Source organism: Bombus huntii, chromosome 16 (genome assembly GCF_024542735.1).
Source record: "Bombus huntii isolate Logan2020A chromosome 16, iyBomHunt1.1, whole genome shotgun sequence".
NCBI lineage: Eukaryota > Metazoa > Arthropoda > Insecta > Hymenoptera > Apidae > Bombus > Bombus huntii.
In genome coordinates, this window is record NC_066253.1 from 705,765 (window position 1) to 733,530 (window position 27,766).

General features: G+C 36.2%; 1 protein-coding gene across 17 annotated transcripts in view; it reads left to right on the forward strand.

Annotated features, from left to right (window-relative positions):
* Window positions 1-26,738, forward strand: part of LOC126874833 (polypyrimidine tract-binding protein 2) — a 419,953-nt gene extending 393,215 nt beyond the window's left edge. For 15 of the 17 annotated variants that reach the window (XM_050637314.1, XM_050637319.1, XM_050637315.1 and 12 more), the window contains 9 exons: window positions 7,205-7,256; window positions 10,932-10,990; window positions 17,369-17,597; window positions 19,701-19,918; window positions 23,072-23,105; window positions 24,399-24,491; window positions 24,748-24,964; window positions 25,266-25,407; window positions 26,250-26,738. In XM_050637314.1, coding sequence (XP_050493271.1) covers window positions 7,205-7,256; window positions 10,932-10,990; window positions 17,369-17,597; window positions 19,701-19,918; window positions 23,072-23,105; window positions 24,399-24,491; window positions 24,748-24,964; window positions 25,266-25,407; window positions 26,250-26,318 — 1,113 coding nt within the window. In that variant the 3' untranslated portion in view covers window positions 26,319-26,738. The remainder of the gene's footprint in view (window positions 1-7,204; window positions 7,257-10,931; window positions 10,991-17,368; window positions 17,598-19,700; window positions 19,919-23,071; window positions 23,106-24,398; window positions 24,492-24,747; window positions 24,965-25,265; window positions 25,408-26,249) is intronic. The other 2 variants (XM_050637308.1, XM_050637307.1) reach the window with 2 other exon arrangements.
* Window positions 26,739-27,766: the final 1,028 nt, after the last annotated feature.

A 27,766-nucleotide genomic window follows, 5' to 3' on the forward strand; every position in this document is an offset into this window, starting at 1 on the left:
ATTTCTACTGTTTTTAAATGATTTTTTTTTTAAATTACATCAATAATACGTTAAGGTAGTAAGTAGCAGATTCTTTATAAGTATTGTATTTAATTAACAGATTACCTAAGTAAGTAGTTAAGAAGAAAGAAGTGGTCAATATACTACTTGAGCAATCGGCTAATAAAGAGTATAAAAAATAATAAAAACTACTTTTTTCATTGGACATATAGAAACTTCTGCGAGTAATCGTAGTCAGATAGAACTACTACGAAAGTTTCATTGCTCTTTCTGTATCGCTATCAATACTAATTGAAAGTTATCGTCCACGTCGTTTTCAATACTGATCGATAGTTGAACGTTCACGGCAAAAGGTTAACAGTTTTATATTCGTCGTAAATTATTACCAATAAAATGATCGTTCCTTCGTTTCTTTACATTAGAACAATGAAACTATTTTTCCGAGGCACTGAGAAACAATTGCGAGCAATATTCACTGGGATTCGTCGTTCCCTTCTTCGAAAACAGCGTTGGCAAATGCAATTTGCGCCGCGTCGTACCGAGACTGTTAATAGAAATCTCGTCCGCCAAAACGATACGAATTTTCCTTCCATTAATTCGTGATCATAGTTTCGTCGCCGCGATCAAAACCGAACGAATGGAACTATGGGGCTGGACAGAGAAAGAGGAAGCCAGGAGCCGGTTGAAAAACGCAAACGGGCAAATTGCCCGTCACTGATAGCCGAAATAACCGCGGCGAGCAGACGAAATAACCGTCGGCAATAATTAAACAAAACCGCGCGCGAATCGTGGCCGCTGGCGAAAGAAACGTCATCGATTCTACGGAATTCGAAAATGCAATCGGAATCGGAGTGCACACGGGGATTGCAACTGGCTCGATTTTCGTTAATTACGTTGCTTGCTTTATCCCGGGGCGTTTATGCTGCGAGGAATTATCGTTCGTTTGATACGAACTTTGGAAAAGACACCGTTTCTTTTTAATTATTACGTCAAATCGTTAGGTCGTTAGATTAATAGATTTCTTTGTCTCGGTGATCGTACGGCGAAGTATTTAATTGGGTATTTTTTAATGATTCGAACGAAGGTTCGTCGAGTGGCAAATTTGATCTGCCGAGGATTTGATTCGTTACTCTTTTAGATTTGGATATTATACCTCACCTATGAGATACTATAATAAGCTCACTGCTTTGAATATTTTAGACATATTTGCATAATAATACTTTCTTAATTTCCATACTTACATAATCGGTAAAGATTTCTCTTGTATTCAGATTTCTATGTCCTAATCTAATCTAAACCTATCCAGTTCAAAGTTTAATCACGAAATACGAATACTACAGAGTATTTTAAAATTCCGAAAATCTTCTCAAAAGAAAACCACCTTGTTTCAAGTCGATATGCACGCGTTCCTAAGATATGGACTTGCAAAGTTTAGCTCTGGGACACAGTGATACCAGTCAACGGCGTGCCCCACATTCTTTCCCGGAAGTGAGTACTTACTACTAGTAGTAGTAAAAACTCGCTGATTCAACGGGTGTCGTTGAGTAGCGCGCACGTGACTCGCTTGCGATAGGTTAATGCGCTGGTGCGAGCGGGACAGCGATAGCGAAACCAGAAAAATTAGATTTCGCTTGCAACGACGATATTTTAGAAAGCGAAAGTCCGATCGGGCTGAACCAAATGGCATCTTCAAGTATGGGCTTGATCGTTCGATCGATCTCTGATCATCCCTTGCAAAGTTATCGGGCCTTAAGTTTGTTATCTTTTTAATCCGATTTCATGGAGGTTTTAGTTGATATTATCGTCAATGGGGAATCTTTGGTGGGTATAATCGTTTTAAAATTTGTAATGGAGAAACGATGGTAGTGTTTTGTTGTCTACGTAATTGATACTAGAATTTGCTTTAGTTGGCTTAAAGAGATTAAAGGTGATATACATGATATTGATATTAATGAGTTGTTAATATCGTTATTAATGGTTTCTGGCAAGTATAATCAGGTTAAAATTTTCCATTGAAATTGGTATTTTCTGAAGAATGAAATTGTTAGAATTTTTAAACGGTGGAATAACATCACCACAATATATGCCACCGATATTATTTGGATATTTAATATTCGTAAAGAAATAAAGTTCGTATATATCGATTAATATACATGCGTATCACACATTTACATATTTATACTTTCATATACACGTATCGTAAGTCCTTCTTCCATGTTCTACGTTATTATCAAAATTGTTTAATGAAAACTTCACGGTACAAGGTTTAAACAACTTCAGCTTTAAATATATCAAAGATTACACTTAATATTATTATTTATAATCCCGTGCAAATGATAATTCGTAATAACCGCAACAAAGGAAAACACGTTTTCCTCGTAATTTGATTAAATTAGTGGCGGTAAAGTCGGATAATATCGTTCGATAAAACCGGCACTGATTAAAATCGAATAAATGTTAAACATTCGTTTCACTCTCGGGGGAGTAAGTTCGAATCTGGACGCAATTACCCTAAAAACGAGCCATTTCCGCGAGCAGCGCGAGTGTTAACGATAATGAGCATCTGTCTGTGGAAAGTAGCAATTTTTATTGTTATTAGCGACGCTTTACACGCCTCTGCGTACGGTTTCTGTTCATTTTCTGGTTAATTTCGCGGAATCCGCCAGCGAGGCAATGGAAGGGGATTGCTTTTCCGACGGCTCGTTTGCAGAAAATAAGGGTTGAGCTTAAATAATTAGCGGCCGAATGGTTCAGAAAGGGCGCAGAGAATTTCCATTGATTTCGGATCACTTTTTGCTTTTCCCCCGTGCTTTTAGCCTCCTTTGTTTATTCATCTCTTGGTTTGCTGCATTTCCAGTTTTTCACAAATTCGCAACAGAAAAAACAGTCGATTTCGTTTATTGCGTTATTTGTAACGGATGAAAGATGTTGATCAGTCTCTCTGATGCTAAAATTAGTATGTTAGCAAGTTAGCAAACTGGTATGTAAACGAGTTAGTAAATCAGTGGGTTAGTAAGTTAATGAAAACGGCAACTGCGGTTGACAAGTCTAAAAGACGAAATGAGGATATTATACCGAATCGAAAAGGGCCGATCAGCGCACCGATGCGATCCTTTTAAGTACGTCGCTGTCACAAACCTTCTTCCAGTTCCCTCCCATTCTCATTCACCATCCTCTTTATTTTCAAACGCGGCGGGTTTATCGTAGCGACGACGAAAAATATAAATTCTTCATTCAGCCGTCACAACGCTGATGTTGAATATTCGATGAGAACTAAAACGCGTGACACTGCTTGCATTAGCGACCTTTCACCCCCGTTATACGAATCCAGCCCCTCCGTCGCGCGATTCCCATTCACATTTGCAGATATTTCTGGCGTCAACTCGGTGCCATGCATTTTTATGAGATTCAGTTATTTACTGATGGAATTACACACTTGTACAATGAAATATTACTACTTTTTATTATAGTGGTGAGAAGATTATTTTCTGGAACGAGTACTACTAATGTTTCTGGTATTACTCGGTATCAGGACTATGTGATTCTTTTCTCCCTTTTTTTTTTTCATTTTTTTTCCCCCCAAGAATGTGATAATCTGAATAAGGAGATTATCCTTATTCTTGTGGATGATCATACCATCGGTAGCATCAAGTAAAGTTGGAGGAAAAATTTAGAATTGGAAATTTGAGCAATAGGGACCTTTGAGAGCAGTAGAGTTATTTTGGAAATTGCGAATGAGAAAATTAAATAATGAAAAAATCCTTAGGAAAATTATTTAAACACGCTAATATTTCCTTAGTTGCACGTACGTGTCACGCGGATTTTTCACGATACAACCGACAGAGATTGCATCTCGTGAGAGACTGTATGCTTAATCGAGCACGATAACGGTGCAGTTATTATCCCTGAGACAGAGATTAAAATTTTAATTGCGGCCACGAAGCCGGGTCCCTCGTATCGTCCGTTACATTCTCCTCTTTTCCGTTTCCGTTTTCACGGCTGTTTCGCGGCCGGATGGATAAAAATACGCTCGACGATCCTTTTGTTGTTTACGCGAAAAATCTAATTATCCGAGCTTTAGAGCGTGCCGCGGTTAAAACGAGGACGAACTCTTTAAAACAGAGCTAAATCAGGGACGTTTCTCAGGGCGTTTCTTGCGTGACGTATGCACGGTATATCAACCGCGCACCACAGTATTTAGTATAATAGTTTGACGAGTATAATCCGTCGCTAAAAATATTTCACTGTGGGGATTCATTCGAGAGAGACATTTTTTTGCAAGTGTAGTAGTGCTTTTACAGTGGATTTTACGGTGGACACGAGGGTGGTTTCATACGTAGTTTATTTTTACAGCTTATGGCTCTTTGATGAAGATTGACGATGGAGTTGGCTATGAATAGACTGTAAACTTTTATGTAACTTGGTATTTATACACGTAATTAAAGAAATGGAATCTACACAGAGATTTGTTTCACCCTCTAGATATCATAGCGAGTTATACTATATTTTTTATCTTTGTTATACGTATTTTGCGACTTTCAGTTTCCGATAAACGCAGTCTAATTACAAAAATATTAAGAAAAATTATAGGATCAAAATTATGTATTTGTGACAAAAATTATCTTGTACGATATTTTTATTCAGAATTTCGATTACAAATCAATACCGTTCTTTTCATCCAGAAAAATTTTGACACATTCTTCGGGATTAAGCATATCCGATTAATTACCGAGAAACATGTATGTGATATATAATATTCCAGTATGTGTCTGTAAACACGTCGTATTTGTTATCGGATCTTTTAAAATACCGAGTAATTTTTTTACTTGTGGACTAATGGTAATTTGATCGGATGATCGATCGTCTAATTATTTTTATCGAATATCGTACAAGGACGACGACTTCACCGTTATACCGACTGTTTTAATACGAAGAATATATGGATGCATCTTTTTCGTCTTTTTTTCTTCTCTTTTTTTGTACATACGCTAATTGGTCATGATTTATCCGATATTAGGAGAAACGAGTGGCTCGTTAAAAAATTCTCATTGAAACGTACTGTTACGTTTACGTCATTAAAATTTAAATTTCATAAAAACCACCAGTTATATCAGATGATAACTTCGGGAATGTACGAGCTAGAACTTTATATTAAATGGGGAAACGTTTATTCGCAAAATTTGACACACATATACGATTTTTATATATGTTAAGTATTATTTATTATGCATTTTTAAATTCTTCGTCGCAATTTAATATTCGTACAAAGTCATGGTTACTATAATTTTCGTGTTGCGAATTTTACCAATGCGAACCTCGTATATTTCTTGCAATTTTAAACCCGTGGAATATTTAAATCCCGGTGTGTAAAAAATTCTTTTCGTTTAAAATTCCCGAGATACGAACATTAATTATTTTTTACGGTCCACGAAAGTCAATGTTTGATGTTCTTGTAATTTTAGGTTCGTCGTACTATCATATTATATCTTTAATTTAAATGTCACTTAAAGCTATAATATCCAGCTGTATAAAAAATTATCTCGTGAAAATTTAGAAATTAAAGGATCAAATAATATCAGAGAAATTACGAATTGAAACGTACGCCCGATAAGCTAAGAAGACTAAATTATCGTTCAACGTGAACAATCTATTAAAATATCAATATCAGGTAACAATATTAACTATCGCTGGAATAACATCAATAAGACATAATTATCCCATCTCCGGTAATTTTCTTGTCACAAGTTCCGCAATAACAAGAGAACGGAGCAACCAGTGGCAACTCTGTACGATGATTCAGTGGGAATTGGCGCAGGTGATCGCAAGTCCATGGACCAAGACAAATATTGGTCCTGGTATTATTAATACGATCGCCTGATCTACTCGACCGACGAAATGTATGACAATGACGACGATTTCACGTTGACCGCGATTATCAGTCCGCGGCTGGAAGCACAATTTTCGCCTGCACACGCTTTGTTTCGTTGCTCCAAGCTGCGATAACCATTTTTGAATCTACTCGATTACGCTTTTAACGATTTTGGCCAACTATATGAGAATTGGAGGTTTAATAGCGAAACGAGAAGATAGGTGCTTTGTTACACGCGATGACCTGTGTGGTTGAAAATTAGTTTGGTTATTGATTTGAGTCTCTCCGCAGCTTTCGATAATGAGAAATTGTCTTCCAAATTGAGAAAAAATTGTTCGAGAAATTAGGACGATAACGATATTGAAATTTATTTGTCCGAATTTAGTTAGAAACCAACTAAAGGTAAATAAATTATTTAAAAACAAATGTGCTTCGGCAAGCACTTCGGAATATGAAAATGAAGATAATTTTAAACCGTACGATATTCTAATTACGCTGGGCGTGAGAATGAAGAATAGAATCAAGGGATTAATTAATGAATTTCGTTTTTTCGAGTCGGATAAAATTCGAGGCCCAGCCAAAGCGTAAAATTTCCGCGAATCCGAAGCTTTTAATTACCTTGATGATGGGGTAGGAACCCTCAAAATTTACATTAATCTCTTCATACTTTACTACGTAATTATCTCATGTTTCCTCCTCCTTTGTTTCAATTGAGATATTACAAATTAAATAAGACTCTGTTCGTCTAATGATTTAGCCTGTGTCAAAGAATTTTGTCACATCCTGGATAGCCAAATTAATTTCACGCGTAAATTACAAAAATTGTGATATTCTTATAGCGTATTTGGTATTATTAGTTTATTTGCTTTGAGAAGAGTTTGTCGATCATCGGGACGCTAGCAAAAATGACGTTAATTAATTAAACGCACCTGTTCAATATTTAATATCGAGATATGTAGTTGATTTATTTACAATAGCGCGAATTTACAAAATTTCTCAAATGTGTCGCGAAATATCTGTGTTATCGAAGTTTTCCAATTAAAAAATAAAATGCATGGAATGTGCATCTATGTGTGAAGAATCGCGAATTCTCCATCATATCGAGAATGTTTCGTATAATAAATAAAATCCTGGTTTAATTTGCGAAACTAACGAGTTCGCGTTTGAGTATCGGAATTATTAGCTTAACTACCCCTGGTAGAACGATCATGCTGGAAATCATAATTGGATTACATATCGATCGTTTCCGAATTTATCTTGTACACGGTAAGTTCTCTATTTCGCGTTGAATTAACTAAAAATTTCACTAATTTCGTATTTTCATTTTTGTTGCAGATATTCACGCGTTTCGGCAAGGTCCTCAAGATCGTCACCTTCACGAAAAACAGTAAGTGGCATTTTACGAAATTTATACTTTACAGTTACGCAATTAGTACCTCGTAGAGAAGCTTGAATTTCAAGTATCACGAGAATTTGGCCGAAATCGCATAATTTGAATAGGATTATATCATTCGACGTTAAAAATTTTCTTTTCGGTAAAACAACGGAATTCCTAAATGGTCTAAAAAAACCCACCCTAGTGTTTGAATACTTGGAGAATTTTTACGAGATCTTGAAAAACTTCGCCACGGTTTATCTTATCGATTAAAATCCAAAAGAACGTATATACGCTTCATTAAAGTTACCTTAATCTTTAACCAATTTTTACCCGATCTTCTATTCAACACCGATGAATTTTCTTGCCAAATTTTCACGGGACTGTTACACAGAAAGACTTTCACAAATATCCACCGAAACTTTTCGCGTTTATCTCGAAGGAGATAGACTGCAGTGGGGAAAGACCGTAGCGTTTCGAACGTTTCGAAGTGGCTCTTGTTTTCCTCCTCCAGTGCAATAGCTACTGGACCACCCTGTATAGACGCCACTCTTGCTGGCAGACACGCCATGGCACTTTAGTACTTCAGTGTACACTTGAAGTGTATCCTGGCCCGACGACGTCGACGCTGTTAGTACTTTCAGTGTCGTACTCGAATCTAACGGGTGTTTCAAATGCGTCTACCCTGCTGCTAATCTCTCTATAAATGTATTTTCGAAATAAGAAACTAGAAGCAAATACGATCTTTTCCATCTTGTTACGTCACAGCTGATAAATTAATTACTAAAATTGTACGAGGCAGCGAAATATACATCTTACGTTTGATTCAACACGGAGCATTCGTATCGCACGCCCGTTATATACATAGAAAGAGTTCACTTCACCCACGGTAAAAATGCGTTACAAATTCATGTCGGTTCAGACAGCAAAAGTCTCGAGTATTTTATTTTGCGACGTGGCAACCTTCCTTTTTTGCTCCTGATATATTTCCGCGGCTGGCAATTATAGAAAGGCAAATAGATATTCCTACACTTTTGTAACATCGATTCACGACCAATCAACTTTGCTTCCTTCTGTTGTATTTCTGCAGAGTCCCTTCGATATTAGAAAAAGTAAGAAAAGAAGGAAGAAAAGAGAACTTGACGAGAGGAGCAGAACAAGTTTCTTTTTGTTTGTTTGAACGTTATCGAATACGTCTATTTACTCATTATGGTACTGCCAAGTAATCTTACAAGTATATTGGTATACTTGTATTGCAACTACGACGACGCATTCTATGCGTCTACTACAATCCAACGCTATTTTTATCAATAGCCAGTGTATTGAAAATATCTGATATCTGAATTCACTCGTACGATTATAAATCACTTTATCGAAACATACGATAGGGGATATCCAGAACGGAAAAATCGGCCGTGGACTGGATTATTCAATTTTCGAGTCGAAGACATAAAGAAGGCAAGCAAATGAAACGAGTTGTTATAGGGGGAATCCGTCCCAGAAAAGCGTTTCAAACGAAATGAAATAAAAAGTGGGAATCTCCCAATCAGCCTGAGGTGTTCTCCGTGGAAAGGAGCGGCGAGAAAGAAAAGAACCGCGCGTATGTTTTTAATTCGAGGCAGTCAGCTCGCAACGTCGAGGAACACCGAGCACCAAGTGCCTCGCTTCTGAGATTCTACCTCGTTTCCTTGTCTTTTCCGTTTCTTTAAAGGTTTTGTTTGGCGAACAGAATGGCGGGAATTCGTTGGACTATGCCGTTTGTTTTCTTCTGTTCGTTATTCGTACTTACGTGGCTGGAAAAATGGAATTTTCGAATGTCCGATTTATACGAAGTTCCGATTGGAAAACTTCCGATTCGTAAATTTTCAATAGATATATTCGACGCTCTATGAACGAAGTTTCGATTGGAGAAATTTCATATCGAGACATTTTTCGAGAGTCGAACTATCAATCTCTGTGCTTCGATCTTCGAAATTTTTAATCTCCAGGTTTCTGTTTCTTGCGAATATTATTCCACGTAGATTTTTTAACGACCAAACACGCGAAGCGTGCGCGAGATAAAAATAACGTTGAGCTATGAATTTTAAGCATCTTTTATTTTATATTTCAAGTAAAATCTGGCAGTAAGACAAATTTCTGAATGTCAAATTAGTAATTTTCTGTACGAATAATTTACATAACCACCGCCCACGATCTACTAATAACCCAAAAAGTCAAACAACTAATTATCATCGGAACGAGATACAAAATAAGGAGAAAGAAACTAAAGAGAAAGAGAAAAATGTGAATAGAAAAGTGGAATAATAAAATAAAGAAAAATAATGAAATAAAATAAAATAGAGAGAGTCGAATAGAGAGTATGGAAATGGAACGAACGAATAGCCACTTGACCGAATCGAACTTTAATTGGACACTGAGTGCGTCTTCGCTTTAATTTAGGGCCCGTGGCTCCGTGATTTCGCCAATCAACCGCTATTTGTCTCAAAGCCAGGCTCTTTGAAACTGTCGCATCCCTTTCAATCGCGAACAACAGCCACCTTTTGTTCGATCGAGCGTCCATTGATTGAACGTCTTTTGGCTATCCCTGACCAATTGTCGCCAAGACAATTCGGTGTCGATATTGTTTTTTAACGCTGGAACAGATATTTCTAGCTGTTCCCTCGGTGGAAAGATACGGTGGAGATGTTGCAGAGTGTTTGAAGAGAATGTTGAGGAACGCTTAAACGAAATTAATGGCTTTTGGTGTGAAACTTAATCCTATTAAAAGTCGCAGCCTTTGTAAATAAAACATCGCTTGTCGTATTCGTAATAATTAGATAAAAAAAAAGTCGATGGAAATGAGAAAGCGATGAAAATAGCAGAAAACTCTATGGAACAATAATAGTAGTCGATTTCCATTTTATTTCAGATCTTCGCGCATTACATACGAATATTTATACCCTTAATATCACCTTTCGTTCGCCGACAAAAGTTGGAAAAAGCGCGAAAAATACATGGGAAAACGTTTTATTAGCGATATAATGCAATAACGGGATCGAGTTTTTCGCCGGTAGCAACGTTATTCAATTTCCATCGTTATTTGATCGTGCGACAGGGGTGAGATCGGGAAGATAATAAAAATTCTGTTCCATAGAGGGGAAAAAGTGACCGGTGTCACAACATATTACCGCGAATCCAGTGAGATCTCCCTTTATTTCCATTTAATTTCGGCTTTATTTAATTTTCACCGGCGCAAACCACCGTGAGAACGGCATTTGGTTTCGAAAATCGAACGATAATCCCTGTTTTGCTACGTATTTTTCCTACCATTTTCATTTTAAGAGGATTGTTGGGAGTTTCATATCGTAGAACAAATATTTTTCTATTTACCAAATTTTTAGTATCTTTAACACTTTTTATGCTTACTACTCGTTACACCACTGATGTTTCAAAGTGTTTCATGTTACGTACGTAATATATTCACCAGATAATATATAAATCATAATTATTCATAATCGATTCATAATGTAATAATTCTATTAAAATACTTCGTAAGTACACACACGTAATATATTCTCTAAATATTGAAATTCACCAGCCACTGTACACAAAGTAGCGCTTTAATATTTTATTTTCCGTAATTTCCGAACGAATCAGTTAACAGTTTTCGTAACCCAATCTAACAAAATACTTCTCTCTTTGTTTCAGACACTTTCCAGGCACTAATACAGTACGCGGACATGCTGTCGGCGCAAACCGCCAAACTGGTGAGTATCCACTTAAACTTTTCCGCCGAAACGCACGCAAAAATCCAACCCTCTCTCTGTGTTCCCTCTTTTTCCTCTCTCTCTCTCTCTCTCTCTCTCTCCGTTTTTCTTCTTCGTTTCTCGAGTCTGGAGACCAGTGTTTCTCCTGCAGCCACAGTTTATCCTTGTCCTCTCGTGGGACAGATCGACATTTTTCGTGGAATACCAACGGAAGTGTCATCCATTAGAAGGTCCAGGTGCCATGAGGCAAATAATGTAAATTTTAATCTCCTCCCCAGCCTTGTTTTTATCAGAAAGAAAATGCGTTGCGTTGGAGTACTGTTTTTTATTTTTTTATGTTTTTTTTTTTGTATTTTAAAGTGTCCTCTTAGTTTTATATATTTTTAAATATATGTGGTTAAATATGGTTCTGTTTTTTTCAGTTCCTATTTCGGAGCTTTAAACCATACATTTTAATATTTTAATATTTAGTTTAATATTTTTAATTTATTTCTGTATTCGTATGTATGTTATTTTATTACAAGTTTTTCACTTGAATCCTATATGACTGATGATAAATTGTTACTGCATAGTAAGAAGGAACAAACAACAAGATAGTATATTTCAAAATATTTTAATTCATACATCTTCTCTCTTAACGCAACGTAGGCTCCTCGGTTGGTGTTCTTGTTCTATATTTTTTCGATGAATTTTATGCAACACTCGTGCCACTTTGTGCAACATATGCTCGAGAGTTTTTGAATTCGTCTAAGATCTACATATATGTTCACTTTTAAATCCCACTGTATTTTAGTCAAAGAAATATTCACCCGGAGGAAACCTCTTCTCCCTCGGACACTCCATTTAACCTCAACAACGTTCCGAAAGCCAGCAACGCTTCTTAGCAAGGAATCCGCTGAGTCCTCGCCGCGATTTCTGGTTTGGAATTTTCGTCGCGAATCTGCTCGTTAACGAACGCTAATTCGACCACTCGACGAGTGGAAATCCGCGAAAGCCGGTTACCAGTCGACGTTTCCTGTAATAAATGTTCCCTTTTCGCGGCCAAAATTAAGCTGCAACACGCTTGCTCGACGCGGTTGTCGCGTTATTTCCAGAATTATCCGCCGGTTTCGATATCAAAGCAACCGAATTTTTCGATATTTTTCCAGTCCTTGTCTTTTTTTTCACCTGGCTCTGTTCGATTCCACGTTGATTTTCGAATCCCGATTTTTAGGTTAATTAACGTCTGGACCTTTTCTTCCGTTTGGTAGTTTCGAGGGGCTTTCGAGTGGTTTGGAGCGGATTGAAATATTTATCTAAATAAACGAATAAATTCTTTTGGATATACAGTAGTATTCATAACTATTCCGATATACCATCCATACTTTATACTTTGCTTTATTTTACTTATATTCACTATACTATATAGGTTCTTGTTTGAATTTTATGATATATCTGTTCGAAATTCATAAATCTGCAGTCATATTTCTATACGTTCTAGTATTTCATAGTAATTAAGAGAATATTTTAACACATTTGTCAGAGATTCATAGTCTATTCTCTCGAGAAAATCCTCGCAATTTTACGATAGAAGAGGATAGAAATTTATCGAGAAATTTCATTGAGAAAGTTGCTGGTGAATTAAATTAAAAAAATCTTGGTACTCGGGGATATTTTAAGAGTTCCAGTCGAAGCCGAAGGACTTTTACTGTTTTCACGAACCCTTATTCTCTGTTTCCCCGTTTTTTCGAGTTTGTTTTTTCACCGCAATCCTCTTAGATATAAGTCCCCGGTTTCTATCAACAAGTTCCGATCGATCGGAGTTTATGGGATTCTAAAGTCAATCGAAGAAAAATGTTATTCTGTATAATTTTCCATTTTATAGGGAGCTGGCTTTGCTTTCAAACTAAATGGAATTCTATGTCGGCCCTCTGAGCTGCTCTTTCGATCGTGTTTATCATTCTCTCTTCCTTCCAATTTCCCTCGAAAAGAAACTAAAACGACCTAAATAATATATCTTTAATGATAATAATAATTTAATGGAACTTAACATCTTCTTCGTGCGGACAACAATATAAAAATAGTCCAACGATTTATTGTAAAATACTCAAATTTAAACAGGAATGAAATGATTTTTGACAACTTTTCAAAAATTATTGATTTCTTGCTGTAAAATGCGGTACGATGTAGATACTGAATTTTTTATTGCAACTTAAAGTCAACCATTCTATTATTCTTCGATCACGATTTCAACGATAAAATACAAAGTGCGTAGCGCGCATTTGCAAACAGTCCACGTTAAACACACACGAGCCCTCGGCAATCTTCCACGTCTATAGTCTCATAACTCGGAAACATCGGCGTGCACTTAATCCAGCGATGATATTATAATCCCGGTTGTTTGAACTCGCTCGCGGACCGTAAATATTAATTGAACGCGGCGAAATACGTTTCGCGGCAGGCAATTACATCACCGTCCGGGGCAAATGCAAATAATCGCGTTGAATTTCTCCTGGATAGAAAATCTGGCTGGCAGAAACGGAGACATCTGTGCTCTCTTCGTGCTCCACTCGCCACTTCTTTCTCCCTCCTTTCGTTTAATGGAGTTCCATGAAACATTGGTCACTGAAACGTGAATCTACAATATTTTGGTCTTTTTCCGAATCTCTCCTTTATTTTTTTAACCCTTTATATTGCCTGCGAATTATTTCATTTTTGTTTCCGACTCCTATACAATTGTAATCAAAAAAGTGTTTCACCTTCCAGTATTTCCCTACAGAAATTAGAAGATCATCTGCTATCATCCGTATAATCTTCTTTATCAGAAATGAAGATTTTGTTACAAAATTAGCACTGTGTTTTATGTGCATTAGTGTTTTTATTCTTACTCTTGTACACAAATTTATTCCAATAAACGATGAATATTATATTGCTATACGATATATAAATTATTATTTTGTTATAACGTATAATTTAGTGTATTAATTTTAGTATTATACGTTACACCATTATATATAGGGTCGTTATTCTCCACAATCGCATCTCGAAATCCGCCCTGCCCGAGAGAAAGAGGAACGACGAAATAAAAAACAGCACATCGAGCCTCTTTCGGAAAGTTTCCCCCCTCCTTTCAGTTTCCAAACTATTTTCAAAGCTTAATACCATTCGTTCGAGCGACAGGGCACGATATTAAAATAATTTCATTGCAGATATCCGACCAACTTTGTTAACCCAGATTACGTATTCTTTGTACGTCATAGAAGCCTGCCATTTCGCTACGCCGTGTGATGGCATACAGAAAGAGAAAAAGAAACGATAAAAAAAGGAGGAAGGACGTGGAATATTGCGTCTGGTATTATGCGCAGTTCCGCGTTCGCGTTCAAGAGTCCCGGAATATTTTTCAATTGAATTTTTCTGCCCGATTTTCCTTCCGACCGACTAATCAGTTTGAAATTTATCCTGTCGCGCAGCCAATTAATTAAACGCGACGCGCTTTTGATAGCCCGGCCATGCCAATAATCGAAACTAATTCTTCTGCTGTCGAATTAATGCAAATTAACGTAATTGTGTTTATAGAACAAACATCGGTGAGTGTATTTGGAAGCGGACGGATTGGTGATGAGTAGACTGCGACATTTATACAAATTCATATATTTACAAAAACGAGTAATAATAGGGTTAAACGGAACTTTTTGTCTCTCGTTATTCCTTGCGTGACAAGATATTGTCCTATTAAGGTTCATTCGATGTTTGCCCATTGTGGAATTACTACGATGGTATATATCAGATGGTGTATTTCTGTGAGTACAACAGGCATTAATGGATTAGTACAACAAAGAATATTGCATACCAAGGTTTCAACGCATCAAGCTCGCAATCAACATCAAACTGGTACAAACCTATCTCAAACCGATAGGAAGAAGTAACTCCCATAAGTACTAGAATATTAACGCCAACCTGATGCCAATCAACTGTGGCAAGGAAAAAATATTAAACAACGCGTGACGTTAAAATTCCAAAAGTCCGCGCTCATCAAGCCAACGACTCATTAGATCCCGAAATCATTGTTTCCATAATGATTCGGGCAAGTTAGGATAGAGCCAAGGCAGGGATAACGATAACAGCAAGCTAGCCCTTTCAACGCGTTTCAGCCCTATTAATAACAATGTTAGCTAGCTGGTCTAATGCAGTTGCAGGGCTGGAAAGACGCAGTCTAATTACGTATGCACGCGTTCGACTCTCCGCGTAGGCGTAGACTAGAGCAAACCCTGCTCGACGGAGGCCATGGTGTTTGACCTGCGTGTGCATTGTTGCAGCATGCACGCGTGTACACGCTTCGCTGTATCTCTCCGCCGGCCATATTTACACGGGCTAATGAATTTCATACATAATTACCGGTTAGCCTACGTCCAGCTATTCTCCGTGGCGTGGATCTACTCCTCTGACCATCCTTTTCGCCAACTTATACCTTTATTTCGAAGCATTAGGCGATGACCGTACTCGTGATACACTTGCCAAGTATTATTTAGGTTGGTTTAATTGTTCCTAGGGTATTCAGAGGGAATAGAGTGAGTAGAAAGAGCGAAAGATATAAAAATTGTTAGATATATAAGTTGCGTAGGTTGGTATTTAAGGAGACAGACTTTTGTCCATCTGTTGTCCATCCAACGATTAGGTAATAATCATATTGATATCAGGCTTGTGGTTCGATATTATTTGGATGAGATTGGCTAAAATTTGTTTTATTTAGAGCGAGAGATTAAGAATTGTGGGGCGGTATTTAATCTGGTATTTGAGGCGACAACTATGAGAATCTGTTCTGTTGGGGTATTTGAGGTGAAATTAGAAGAATTTCTCTTGCGATATTTAACGCGTTGACTGCGTAGTCGAGATCGGGTAGCCTTGCATTGTGATCGGAGTTTTCTTTTTTTTCTTAAAATTCGTCAAACTTTCGTTAAAAAGTTATAGTAAATTTCATTTTTCTAGTATTAAAAATTACTAAATTTGCTAATTATTGATAGAAAAAGCTACTGAATTTCTGATAAAAGTTCATGTCCGTAGAAAAAGTTTCAAGTTGAAACGGAAAATTCAAAACTGAGAGAGATCCATGATATTATGTGTTGGAACACTAACGGTGTTTTGAGTTACAAGATCTAGAAGCAAAAGAATAAGGTTGTTATTGCTGTTTCTTGTAATCTTCAACTAGAATTACACAAGAAGGTTGACTTTTTGTTGTAACGTCCGTTGATATAAATGTATGAACGCGCTCCCTATGATTGTCCTTTCTTCGATTGGTATAGTAGCATCGAGCGAGCGACGATTAAAACCGGTATACTGCAAGCACGCCAGCTGATTAATTAGTGGGGGGAGGATTAGGAGTTAGCAGTGAACGACCTTGGGTGAGCGATCGATTCGAAACGAGTTCTAGCGAGCCGCCATATATACTCGGAAGTATTTTTTTAGCGTAGATTTTGGCTAGACGATTTGTTTGCGGTGAAAAGTGAAGAATGAACGCGAACGGGGCAAACGTGGTTTCCCTCGAATCATTTCGGCGGAATATCGGTTTCCACTGGAGGCAAGGCTTGACTGGATTTTGTGTTTTGTGGTAATTCGAATAAGGGTAGGAGGGTCTAATTAGTGTAATTGGTGGATGCTGGTAGAGTCCAACAGCACTGGGAGTTAGCTCTACAATTACACGAAGTATGGGCTGCGATTATGGTTGGAAATCTGTTCTCGAAGTTTATTTAACTACGCGTGCTAATTCTACGTGTCTCGCTTTTAATATCAGGCCATTGGTTCTGTTTCATCGTGTAATTCTTTAATATAATCTCGTGTAATTCTCAACTTAATCAATACTATAAATGAGAAATTGTAAAAAATTAAATTCAATATGAGATACTCAGGGGCCTAAATGCTGACCATAGCTGTATATAACAGGCAGGTTTCGGGTAGGCATCACAAAAAATTACACACGGGGACTTTCTCTGCAAAGGCAATAAAACGTTATCAATGGTAGGGGGGTGATGTAGCGGCACAAGAATTAGAATTTGCTTCAAATCATGTTGTTGTTTTGCTTCGGAGTATCAAGGCCGTTAGGTCACAGGTATTGTAAGAAGTTATATACTCCAGGCAAAACAATGCTGCCGCTACACGTAACCGTAAAACAAGACGAATTTGTGTCTTTCGACTTTCTCCTGACGATTATAAATAAGCGAACGTGATCGCAAACGAGTCAGTATAAATTGTGACTAAACGACTGTATAGATACCGTTTCGCGACAAGATCTGTTTTAAATACACTGACGATTGCATATATTGGTAGTCTCATTAGTCGATTCCACACACCTTTCATAAGATCTAATATTCCAGCTAACATTTTTATTATTCATTTCTGTTTCAGTCGCTGGAGGGTCAGAACATCTATAATTCCTGTTGCACGTTGCGCATCGACTATAGCAAGATGCAGAACTTGAACGTGAAGTATAACAATGACAAGTCGAGAGATTATACCAATCCTTCTCTGCCAACTGGTGACGCGAATTTGGACGCGGCTTCTCTTGCTTTGGGCGGCGAGCTTCTTCCACAGTTGTTAATGGGCGCTGGATCGCAGCCCCGTGCAAGAATACCCGGTGAGAACCGTGAATTTTTATAGAATTTTTATGAAAATAGTAAGAAAGATAGTTCATGGATACGCTGCTTGGAATAATTCGGAATTTCGTAGAAAAATAAAAACAAAGTGGTAAAATAAGTTGCTTTATTTAAATTTCAATTTGTTTTATTTTTTTTTTTTTTTGATATTGTTATTTTTAACAGTTTGCTTTTAATTCATGACATCTTTTGATACAGCTTTTCTATTATTTTTGTTTTCTTTATTTCTTTGAAATGAAATTAATTATTAAGTATTTTTTATGTTTGATTTCTATTATAATTAATTTAATATTCAGGAGATAAAACTAGTTATATAAAGTATTAGTACATTAGATTATTTTTACTGTTACTTTTTTGAATGTCCGGGGTCATGAAATTTGGAATCTTAAATTTTGACAAGTTCGAACGTTAGAGAATATAGAAATTAAATACCTTGAAACGACGTTATCAAAATTCGAAAATCGAAAACAATCGATAACCATAAAAAAACCAATAACGCATTACATGTTATGCATCCCTATGTACACCCAGTGCTCTAATAAAGTTGTCACACGACATCGATCGTCAAGGGAACCCATAAAAATCGATCGATCAATTAGTTCCGTGTACCCAGAACGGTCCAGTCCATTAGAATTAATTATATTAATAGCGTGTCTCGCCCGCGGTTTATGATAAATTGTTATATCGAGTCGATCGGTCCGTTTCCAATTTGCCGCTCGTTTTCAGTTTCATTTCCGTGGGGGATCGAATTGCACGCGGTTAGATAGTATTATTTCCTGGGGTAAATTAATTAATTACGCTGCAACGCCACTGCTGATCGATACAGCCTGACGATTACCTATCATCGATCTTTCCTCCTGTTCCTACATTCTCAATTGTTTTGTTGTTTCATTGTATTTCTTCTTGGATTTTATTGGATTCATTTTTTCATCATAGTAGTATAAACGAGGGTTCGTTTTGAAACTTGTAATAATTTGTTTCTTTTTGCACTATAGAGGCGATTGGAATTTGAAGTGTGTTGGAAGATTTTTATTAGAAATACTATGCAGATGATACTATGAGGATTTAAATAGTTGAGTTAAAAGATTTTGAGCGTTAAAAGACAGTGAAGGTGCGAAATTGTTGAAGTTTAAAGGGATTGTTCGCTAAGTTTCTAAATTGTGCAGTCTGATGTAAGTTATATGAAAGTACCTAGGAAGGTTTCAGATTTAAGAGCTTCTTTGTCAGATCGCGTTGAGATGCCTAAAGAATTTTGTTAATGTTGTATCAACTAACGTAGTTTTACCTCCTGAATTTGCTTCTTGTTGAAATTCTATTTTATTATGAGAGAAGTACAGGTAATCCTTCGATTTGAACAATTTCGAATTATTTAAAAATTTAAACAGTCTTCAACGTTGAAAACTTGCGAAATCGAAGGATTCCCTATATCTCATCCCACAGAGTCCCACAAATACATAAAAAAAAATTTTCGTTTGACGAAAGAATCGACTTGGCACGTGAAATTTCAAAAAACTGACAGACTCCAGCGTTTACTATTTTTCATTTACTTTCGGGATATTTTAATTTTGCTCTGTGCATCCTATATCTTGCGTAATAACACACTGAATACAAATTAAAATTATTCAAATTTTCCCTAAATTGTCATTTGTGGCTTGGTATCAAACGAAAGCAAGATGTTTTGTGTTCTTTCAATACAATACTCCATTATTCGTACTCAAATTTCCCGAATTTACCAAACAGACAAATTTCTCGAAAGGCACATGTTTGTACGTGAAATAAACTTGAGATAAATTCCACAATAATGATTTAAAAAATTGTTGTATCTACGTCTATTTCTATATTTGTTCCAAGCCTCGATAGTCGAGTCTTATAACATGGCGAGTCAAATTTATTCATAAAAAGTATCCATAAGTATTGGAGTAATTTCGTCAGCTCAGGTATAGGTCCATTCGATTCTGTCTCTCGTGACCTCGAGTTCCCTCACCACCAAGTCGATTCTTCCGCTAGTACACCCACCATTGGTCCACCGCCACAAATTCCAATTAGAGAAACGATGCTAACTATAGCTTGTAAATTTCCTGAAGTAGAGTCCATTGCAGGGGCACCGGGTGTGCTGCCCACGCCCTTTGCGGCCATGCACGGTCTACCCTCGCCCTTAGCGGGCCCATACAACGGGGTCCCACCTACCGGCGGATTGGCTGGCTTAGGTGGGTTCCCTCTGGGTGCAGCTGGTCTTGGAGTACGCGTTCCTACAAACGCGCAAACTTCCGCGGTCCTGCTCGTCAGCAATCTCAACGAAGAGGTGAGTGGTTTTTCATGGTACTCGATGAAATTGTTCTGTGACGTGGTCGAGGACATAGAGATCCAAGAAGAGGCACGAAGAAAAATTACAATAGGAAGAATTAAGATATCAAGGAGCGTAAGGAACAAAAATTTGTTTCCTTTTTTTTTCTTTTAATTGGTGATTAATTTCGTATTGCTCGTAAAATATTGCCAAGCTCGTTAAAGTATGTGAATATTCCTTCTTTTCATACTATTGCAGAGAATCATGATTTATAATTTAATATTATTATTCATATTGTAATGTGTGAATATTTATTCTTTTAATTTTATCGGGAAAATTATTCATAATTTGTTATATACATAAATTAATGATCATTTTGATTAAAGTGTAGAATTAAATAGCGATTATTGGCACGTCCAATATAAATAAAAAAGATTTTGCTGAATCTTTATTATTGCTTTTGCTTTTTTTCTTACATTTTCACGAAATTTCATTGAATTAACGGGATAGAATTTTTCTTCGCGCCTTGTCAAGGGAACGCCGCTGAAGCGTATAGAACGTTGTCACACATTGAGCAAAATAAACATTAATAAAATACGCAAATTGTGATCGACGTGCTGTACGCTTTTTAGGATGATTTTCACTTAACGCTGAGAGAAATGGACCATTAGATTTCTCTACAAACGAATTGCAATTGATAACGTGATTCCACGATACACCAATTTGTAGTCATTGGTAAATTATTTTTTATAACTTTTCTCAATAAGCTCGAAATATATTTCCTTTGCTCAATTTCATTCTTTTAATACAAGTAATACGCTAAATAGATATAATGATATGGTGAAAATAAATTTTATTTTTTGATTTTTAAAATTCAATTCAAATTGATTTTCAAATTCAATTTTTAATTACATCGAGATTAAAAGAGAAGACATTTTCTTTTTACATTCTTCGTTTCTCTCAGCGTCTGCCTATGTACACGAAAATGGCTTAGGTATGTACTTATCTACTAAAAATTTACCTAAATACAACGATATAATTATAATGTAGTGCTACGTAGGCAACTCTAGCAGTTTCTCCATCCCTGTACTCGAATTTTCCTTGTCGATCGTTTCTGAATGTATCTTCAAATGTAATCGAATATATTTTTGCATTTATAAGCGATCGTTTTTATTTCTAAATAAATTTTTGTTAATCTTCGAATAGAGTATTGGGTTCGACAAGTAAAATAAATTGAGTTCTCGATGCGTATGTGCCCTCTTTACGTCACGTCCCTTCTTATCTTACCTTTTTACCCCCCACTACCCCTCATATTTTCGAAATACATATATAGATATCGTTCCGAACGTTATCATCCTCTGTCCTGAGTAATTCGTGGCGTTGTTAATCGCAACGTTATTTCCGGCGAGGCGTCTTTTGTTTCTGAAAATTATGCGGAAATCGTAAATGTTAAGATAAATACGAGAAATGAAGGTTTTAGTACAGTTTTACATTGAAAATACTAATCTAGAAATTTTAACTTTGCAAAGTTTCGAATTTATATTTTATCATGGTTCCCTCAACATCTAAATTCATTTCGTGGAAATAAAAGGCGCCTTACAAAGAAACTGTATGTCAACGTCACACTTCGCAGCTGCAACTATTGTCACTACTGTACTATAACTATGTGTACTACTATCGTTGCGCCGCGCGCACAAGCTTCCAAACCGAGTGTCTTTTCCCTCTGGCGAGCAAACGATCAAGTGTTTTTTTTACTATGTCTATCATCCTCTCTCTTTTATATAAAAATACAGTCTACCACGCAAACTTTTTTGTACCTTGAAAAAGGCAATTTTTATTTATACAAAACATAGTACAACGTCGTCCAATATTTTTCCTTGTTATTCGCATTTCTTAACATTTATTAATGATAGAATATAACATATTACAACGATATTTGTAATGCAATTTTTTTTAGTATTTTATTGGAATAAAAATAGCTTTGCTACAGGGTGCACGAAAACTTTTGTGGATGATTGAATACATATCGCCCTTTTGTTTCAAAAGTGACACAGGTGAAAAACATTACTTTTTCAAAAAATACAAAAAACTATATGTAACATAATGTAACACGTTATTCCGTGAATTAGTTCGAAAGACATGCTTTTTTAACTGTGTGACCTCTGTGACAATAGTGTGGTCTATCCATATACATATTTTTACGATATTCTTCCTTTAAATGTTTTTTTTTCTCTTTAACCCCACGTGATATCACTATATCGAGAAACGATAAGAACCGCGAGGGATTCATATTGACGAGAAGGTCCCGCTGTTTCTCTGCTTCTCTAAGTCTTTCTGTGTCTCTCTCTGTTCTCTCCTGTTCTCTCCTCTTTCGATTGCGACCGCAGGAAAATCGACTGTAAAAAGAAATTCCAGCCCTTTCGCTGACTTTCATTCTGTATCTGCTTTTTTTTTTTTATATATATATATTCAAATTGTGGTCACTGTGATTCCGAGATTCTTTTAGAAAATTTCTTTCCCTTCTAATTCGTGAAATTTTTGGATGCTCCTTGAAATTCAGTCAGAAGATAGAAAGAATTTCATCTTTTTTACTTTTTATTCTCTAAATTGCCAGAAGATGATCTACGGAGTTAAAAATTATTTTGATAAAAAGTTTGCATTTCTGAAAGTACCGAAAATAATTACATAAAAGTTGTAGAATTATATTATATGTTTGAATTGGAAAAAATGTATGCCATTGTAAATTGAAAACTGGATTTTATAAAAATCGAAGTATATAAGAATTGAATGAAATGGAGATTGATTTCGGTAGTAATTAAATTCGCTAAAAATCCAAATTAGACAAAACTTGAATTCGATAAGAATCCACTTCAATGAAAATTCAAATTAGAATTCAGAAAATTTTCCAAAAATTCTGAAGTAAAATTTCTACAATTTTTCCAAATTGTATTTACATTTGAGATTTTATGTTTTTATAAAGATTCGTCATAGTGACACGATTTGGTCAGGTATATTCTTCAAAGTCAGTAAATGATCTGGAAGATCTGTAAGGTCCAAAAGTGGCCCGTATACACGTGAGGCCAGCGAAACTTGTGCGCGTGCCAACACTATACATTTGAATCCTATTATACTCGCTGACTACTGACTGGACTCTGTCTGTTCTCTGTGTAGATGGTCACGCCTGACGCTCTCTTTACCCTGTTTGGTACGTCTCCACATTTATATTATTAATTATATTACATTATTAATTATTGTATTTACACTCGCGGAACACATTGACACATACGCAACACACAAACACACTTTACACAGTGACATTCCTTAGACGTGTTTTTACATGGATCAGTAGTAACTGTGAGCATTTTTGGAGAGTGAACAAATAAAATTAAATATTAATAGCAATATTTTCCTTTGTTCATTTATTTATTTGTTTTTTTTTTTTTTTTACAAAATTTTCTTACATATGTGATACATGGGAACACGAACAGAGAATATATATGTATATAGTCTATAATCATCGATCGTACGTCATGATTATTTTGTTAATTTCTGACATTTTTATCTTTTTGCTGGTCTTTTGAGAAAAAGTATTTTTGTGGAAAATTTAAATCATTATATCACTCTCCTCGTCACGTGTACTTATGATTTTTATTTTATTCTTTCCTTTTATTGTTTTTTTTAATTTTAATTTTATTTTTATTATTTTACTCACCTCTGTGAATTTTCTTGGTATTATTTTATTTATTTTTATTCGTCTCTTACCGATCTTTAATTCTATTGATTTATTATTTTATTATTTTATTTATTCGCTATAACTGTTCTTATTCGCAATCTCATTCATCGATATTTTCACCCCCGCCCACCCACCACGACCCCCATGATCATTGTTCGATTCTCATCAGCAACACCGTTTTTTTCACCGTTCTCTATTTCCAAGCATCTCTTCTAAATTGTTTCATTAATATTTTATTAATATCAGTTCCAGACACCTTTTTTAATATTACATAAGCTTTCGCTTATTTTATCGTAATATCTCCATAGGAGCTCACTTCTCGCGGGCCAAACGGTTCAGCCATTTTATATAATTTTTAATACAGCCCAGCCTGAAAGAGTTTCGTTCTTCAAAGTAAAAATTTATAAATTTTATTTTTATAGAATTTTTATAAAACTTCTATAGAACTATGATTGATACGAGACTACCGTAGAACTCGAATTTTTATAAAACTTCTGTGTAAAAAGATAAGACAAACTTGCATACAGATAAAATTTTATGAGAAACATTTAGCACAAGCTTTGAATAAAATCGGTGGCTGAATCGGTTGCCTATTTGCATGTCCCAGATCTTGTCCGATCGTACCCCGTTCTCGATCGATTATTATTACCGATTATTATTATATTATTGTCCCGTTTCGTCTTCGACTCGATAATGATTAGACGCTCGTAATTTGATAACGAGATCGGACTGATTAAAATGATGTGTTGCGTGTTGTGCATGTAGGCGTTTACGGGGATGTTCAGCGTGTGAAGATTCTCTACAACAAGAAGGACTCGGCACTGATTCAAATGGCCGAACCGCATCAGGCGCACTTAGGTAATTTTTCTTTAATAATTTACGTAGTATCGAAAATTATTAAACTGTTGAAAATTAAGAATTACGATGTTTATAAATTAAAAATGAAACGTACGCGTACTGTTGTAACGAAGATATCTTTTTTATCTCAATATTTATAAATGGAGAATACTTTAATGATTGGTATAATTTCTTAAAAACGAAAATTTACGAAATTTGAGATTATACTAAAATGGAAGCGGTGAGAAATGTATTGATAATTTGTTTAAAATCACAGCATTGACACACATGGACAAATTGCGAGTATTTGGCAAGCAGATCAAGGTAATGCTGAGCAAACATCAGACGGTACAGTTACCAAAGGAGGGCCAACCAGACGCTGGATTGACGAAAGATTATACCAATAGTCCTCTTCATCGGTTCAAGAAACCGGGCTCTAAGAACTATCAGAATATCTATCCACCGAGCTCCACTCTGCATTTATCGAATATTCCGTAAGTAAATTGTTTCCAAATTCATCCTTGTTTTTCTGTAATTGAAAGATAACGTATGATACGAAATATAACACTACATAATTAATTTTTTTAAATCAGATTCTTTAATATTTCTATATTGGATAATTCAATCTTCCGATATTTGATAGCTAGAATATTATGTACCTAGAATTGATAATAAAATATTAGAATATTACGTATAAATATGCGCTATTAAATAATTCAATATATAGTATCGTATGTTAATAAATATAATTGTAATATTATATAAGACAGTGAAATATTTTTGGCATGTGTTTAGTACAACTGTGACTGAAGACGAGATCAGGGATGCGTTCACCAAAAATGGCTTCACCGTGAAGGCGTTCAAGTTCTTCCCAAAAGACAGAAAAATGGCGCTCATACAGATGCCCAGCATGGACGACGCCGTAGCTGCTTTGATCGTAAGTTTTAATTGCCTTTTTTTAAATTCGCTACAAGCTTAGATTGTTGTCGAGGATTTAATATTTGAAATTTTTAATTTCGTTCTACTCTAACGTTTCCATTGGACTCTAAAATGTAAAATCTAGAACTCGAAAGTTGATTAATTTAATAGTTCGCTCGAATATACTTGCAGTTTTCGTTTTGTTTCATGTTGCCGATGTTGCTTGTGAATGTATAGCTCATTTATTATTGTTTATTCGATGAAAATTCATCAGTGGCGTAATTAGTTTAGTCACTGGTGCCTGATGTTCGCCTCTGATACAATTGCGCGAAATTATACATAACAAATCTATGTTAAGTTTGTGCGAAATTACAATGCTTCAAAACTCGTTATAAAATAATAATTGTTCGTCATTTTCCACGTGTTTCATACGTGTTTCTTCATCGAAGCCAACCAGTTATTTATTGTTAAATGTGACGTTACTAGTACCTTCAGCTTTGTCGATAATATTATTACGTTGAATATTAAGAATATTATCACCTGAAGCTTCGATATTACCTTTACGAGTCTTTTCAAATGGCCTACTTAACACGTTAAATGGTGAACGAACCATTTTCGTTTTGACTCTTCATTCAAATCGTATGGACCGTGAGTAGTATTATAATTGCATAATATATGACCGTTATACATCGACTGATTATATTCTGAAGCATTTTACGATCGATTTTTCTTTTACACAAACTACAATAGTCTAAATGAAAAGTCCACCGTGGACCACCGATAGTCCATGCGGTATTAAATGTGTTAACCTATTTTATTTAAAAATCATGCTAACCCAAACTGTTCCGTTTTTTTTTCCAGAAAATGCACAACTACCAGCTGAGCGAATCCAACCACCTGAGAGTGTCATTTTCCAAGAGCAACATCTAACAAGAATCACAAATATGCAACCGGCAGTGGTACCAGCCCTACGCCCTAGTCCCCTTTTGGATACCCGGCTCAGTGTACGACTGATGATGATAACAAGCGATGATGATGATCCTCGCTGAGTGTGTGGTCAGTCGCTGGTCCCATTACCGCGAAGCCATTGACTGGCCAACCTCTGGATCTTACCTGGGAACCGAAGGAATGAAGCTTCCTCTGCGAAGCAGATATACAAAACACGACCTAACAATTGTGTGCGGTGCACTTCTATTTTTCTTGACAGACCGTCTCTAAGACTATTTCCGAACAGCGTACAGATCGACACGATTTGTTATCTCCATACATGCTCACACACACACACACACACACACACACACACACACACACACACACACACACACACACACACACACACACACACACACACACACACACATTAAAAAAAAAAAAAGATACAAAAGATACAAAATAAAAAACTAAATACACGAAAAAAAAAAGGATTAGGGCTGCGAAACAGCGAAAAGGAGGGTTATGTTTGAAAGAGAAAATATTAAGAAAGTAATCATACACTGCTGGCTTTCACGAGGCCAGAGATAAGGAGAAAGCCAGGATCGATCTTATATTGAGAGAAAAGGAGAGAGGAGAGACACAGGAAGCGTGTGTTTTGCGTGATAGGTGTATGTTATTCAAGAAGGGAGGAGGGAGAGACTAGGTTTTTAACGAAAAAGAAAAAAAGGAAACGTAGGGGCTCGGTGAGAAGTAAGAAAAAGGGCCGATTGGGTTCTTGTACAGAGTTAAGAACAATTTTTCGAGCATTAAGGTATATTCTATATACACATAAATCTATATATATATGATATATTTTACAAGGGTGATGCACTCTGGCCGCGAGCCTCGCGCGTTATATGACCCGCAAATAACCACACGCATGCACGCTGAATTCGCGTGTATGTGTGCTGACAGAAGAGAAAAAATTACGTTCTATATATATATATATAGATATATATATAAATATTATATCACATCTACCTTTTAACCGTCGCGAGAATCTGTCTCGAACGCGCTGAAACAAAATAACTAAAAAGCTTCGTCGATGAAGGATCCGATCAAATGAAAATTTAAAAACTAAAAAAAAAAAAAGAAAAAAATAAAGGAAATGGAGTACACGATCGAAGCGAGAACGAGGGAGGTCGACTTTGAAAGTAGCGCGCGTACCAAGCCAGATTAGTCGTTTAAGGCTAATTGTCACGGGACCCTTTGCAGCTTTCGCGAGGTGCTACACTCGTGCCCTCTGCCCCGGGGCCGATCCAAACACGCGAGCCGATTATTGTCGGATCGATTTAGGGACAGGGGACGATTATTTCTCGATGTCTCCTCCGCCACGTGTCGCCGTCCTCGTGGTCCAGACACGACACACCATCCTCCTTTTGTTTCGTTCTGACTTTTCTAAAAAA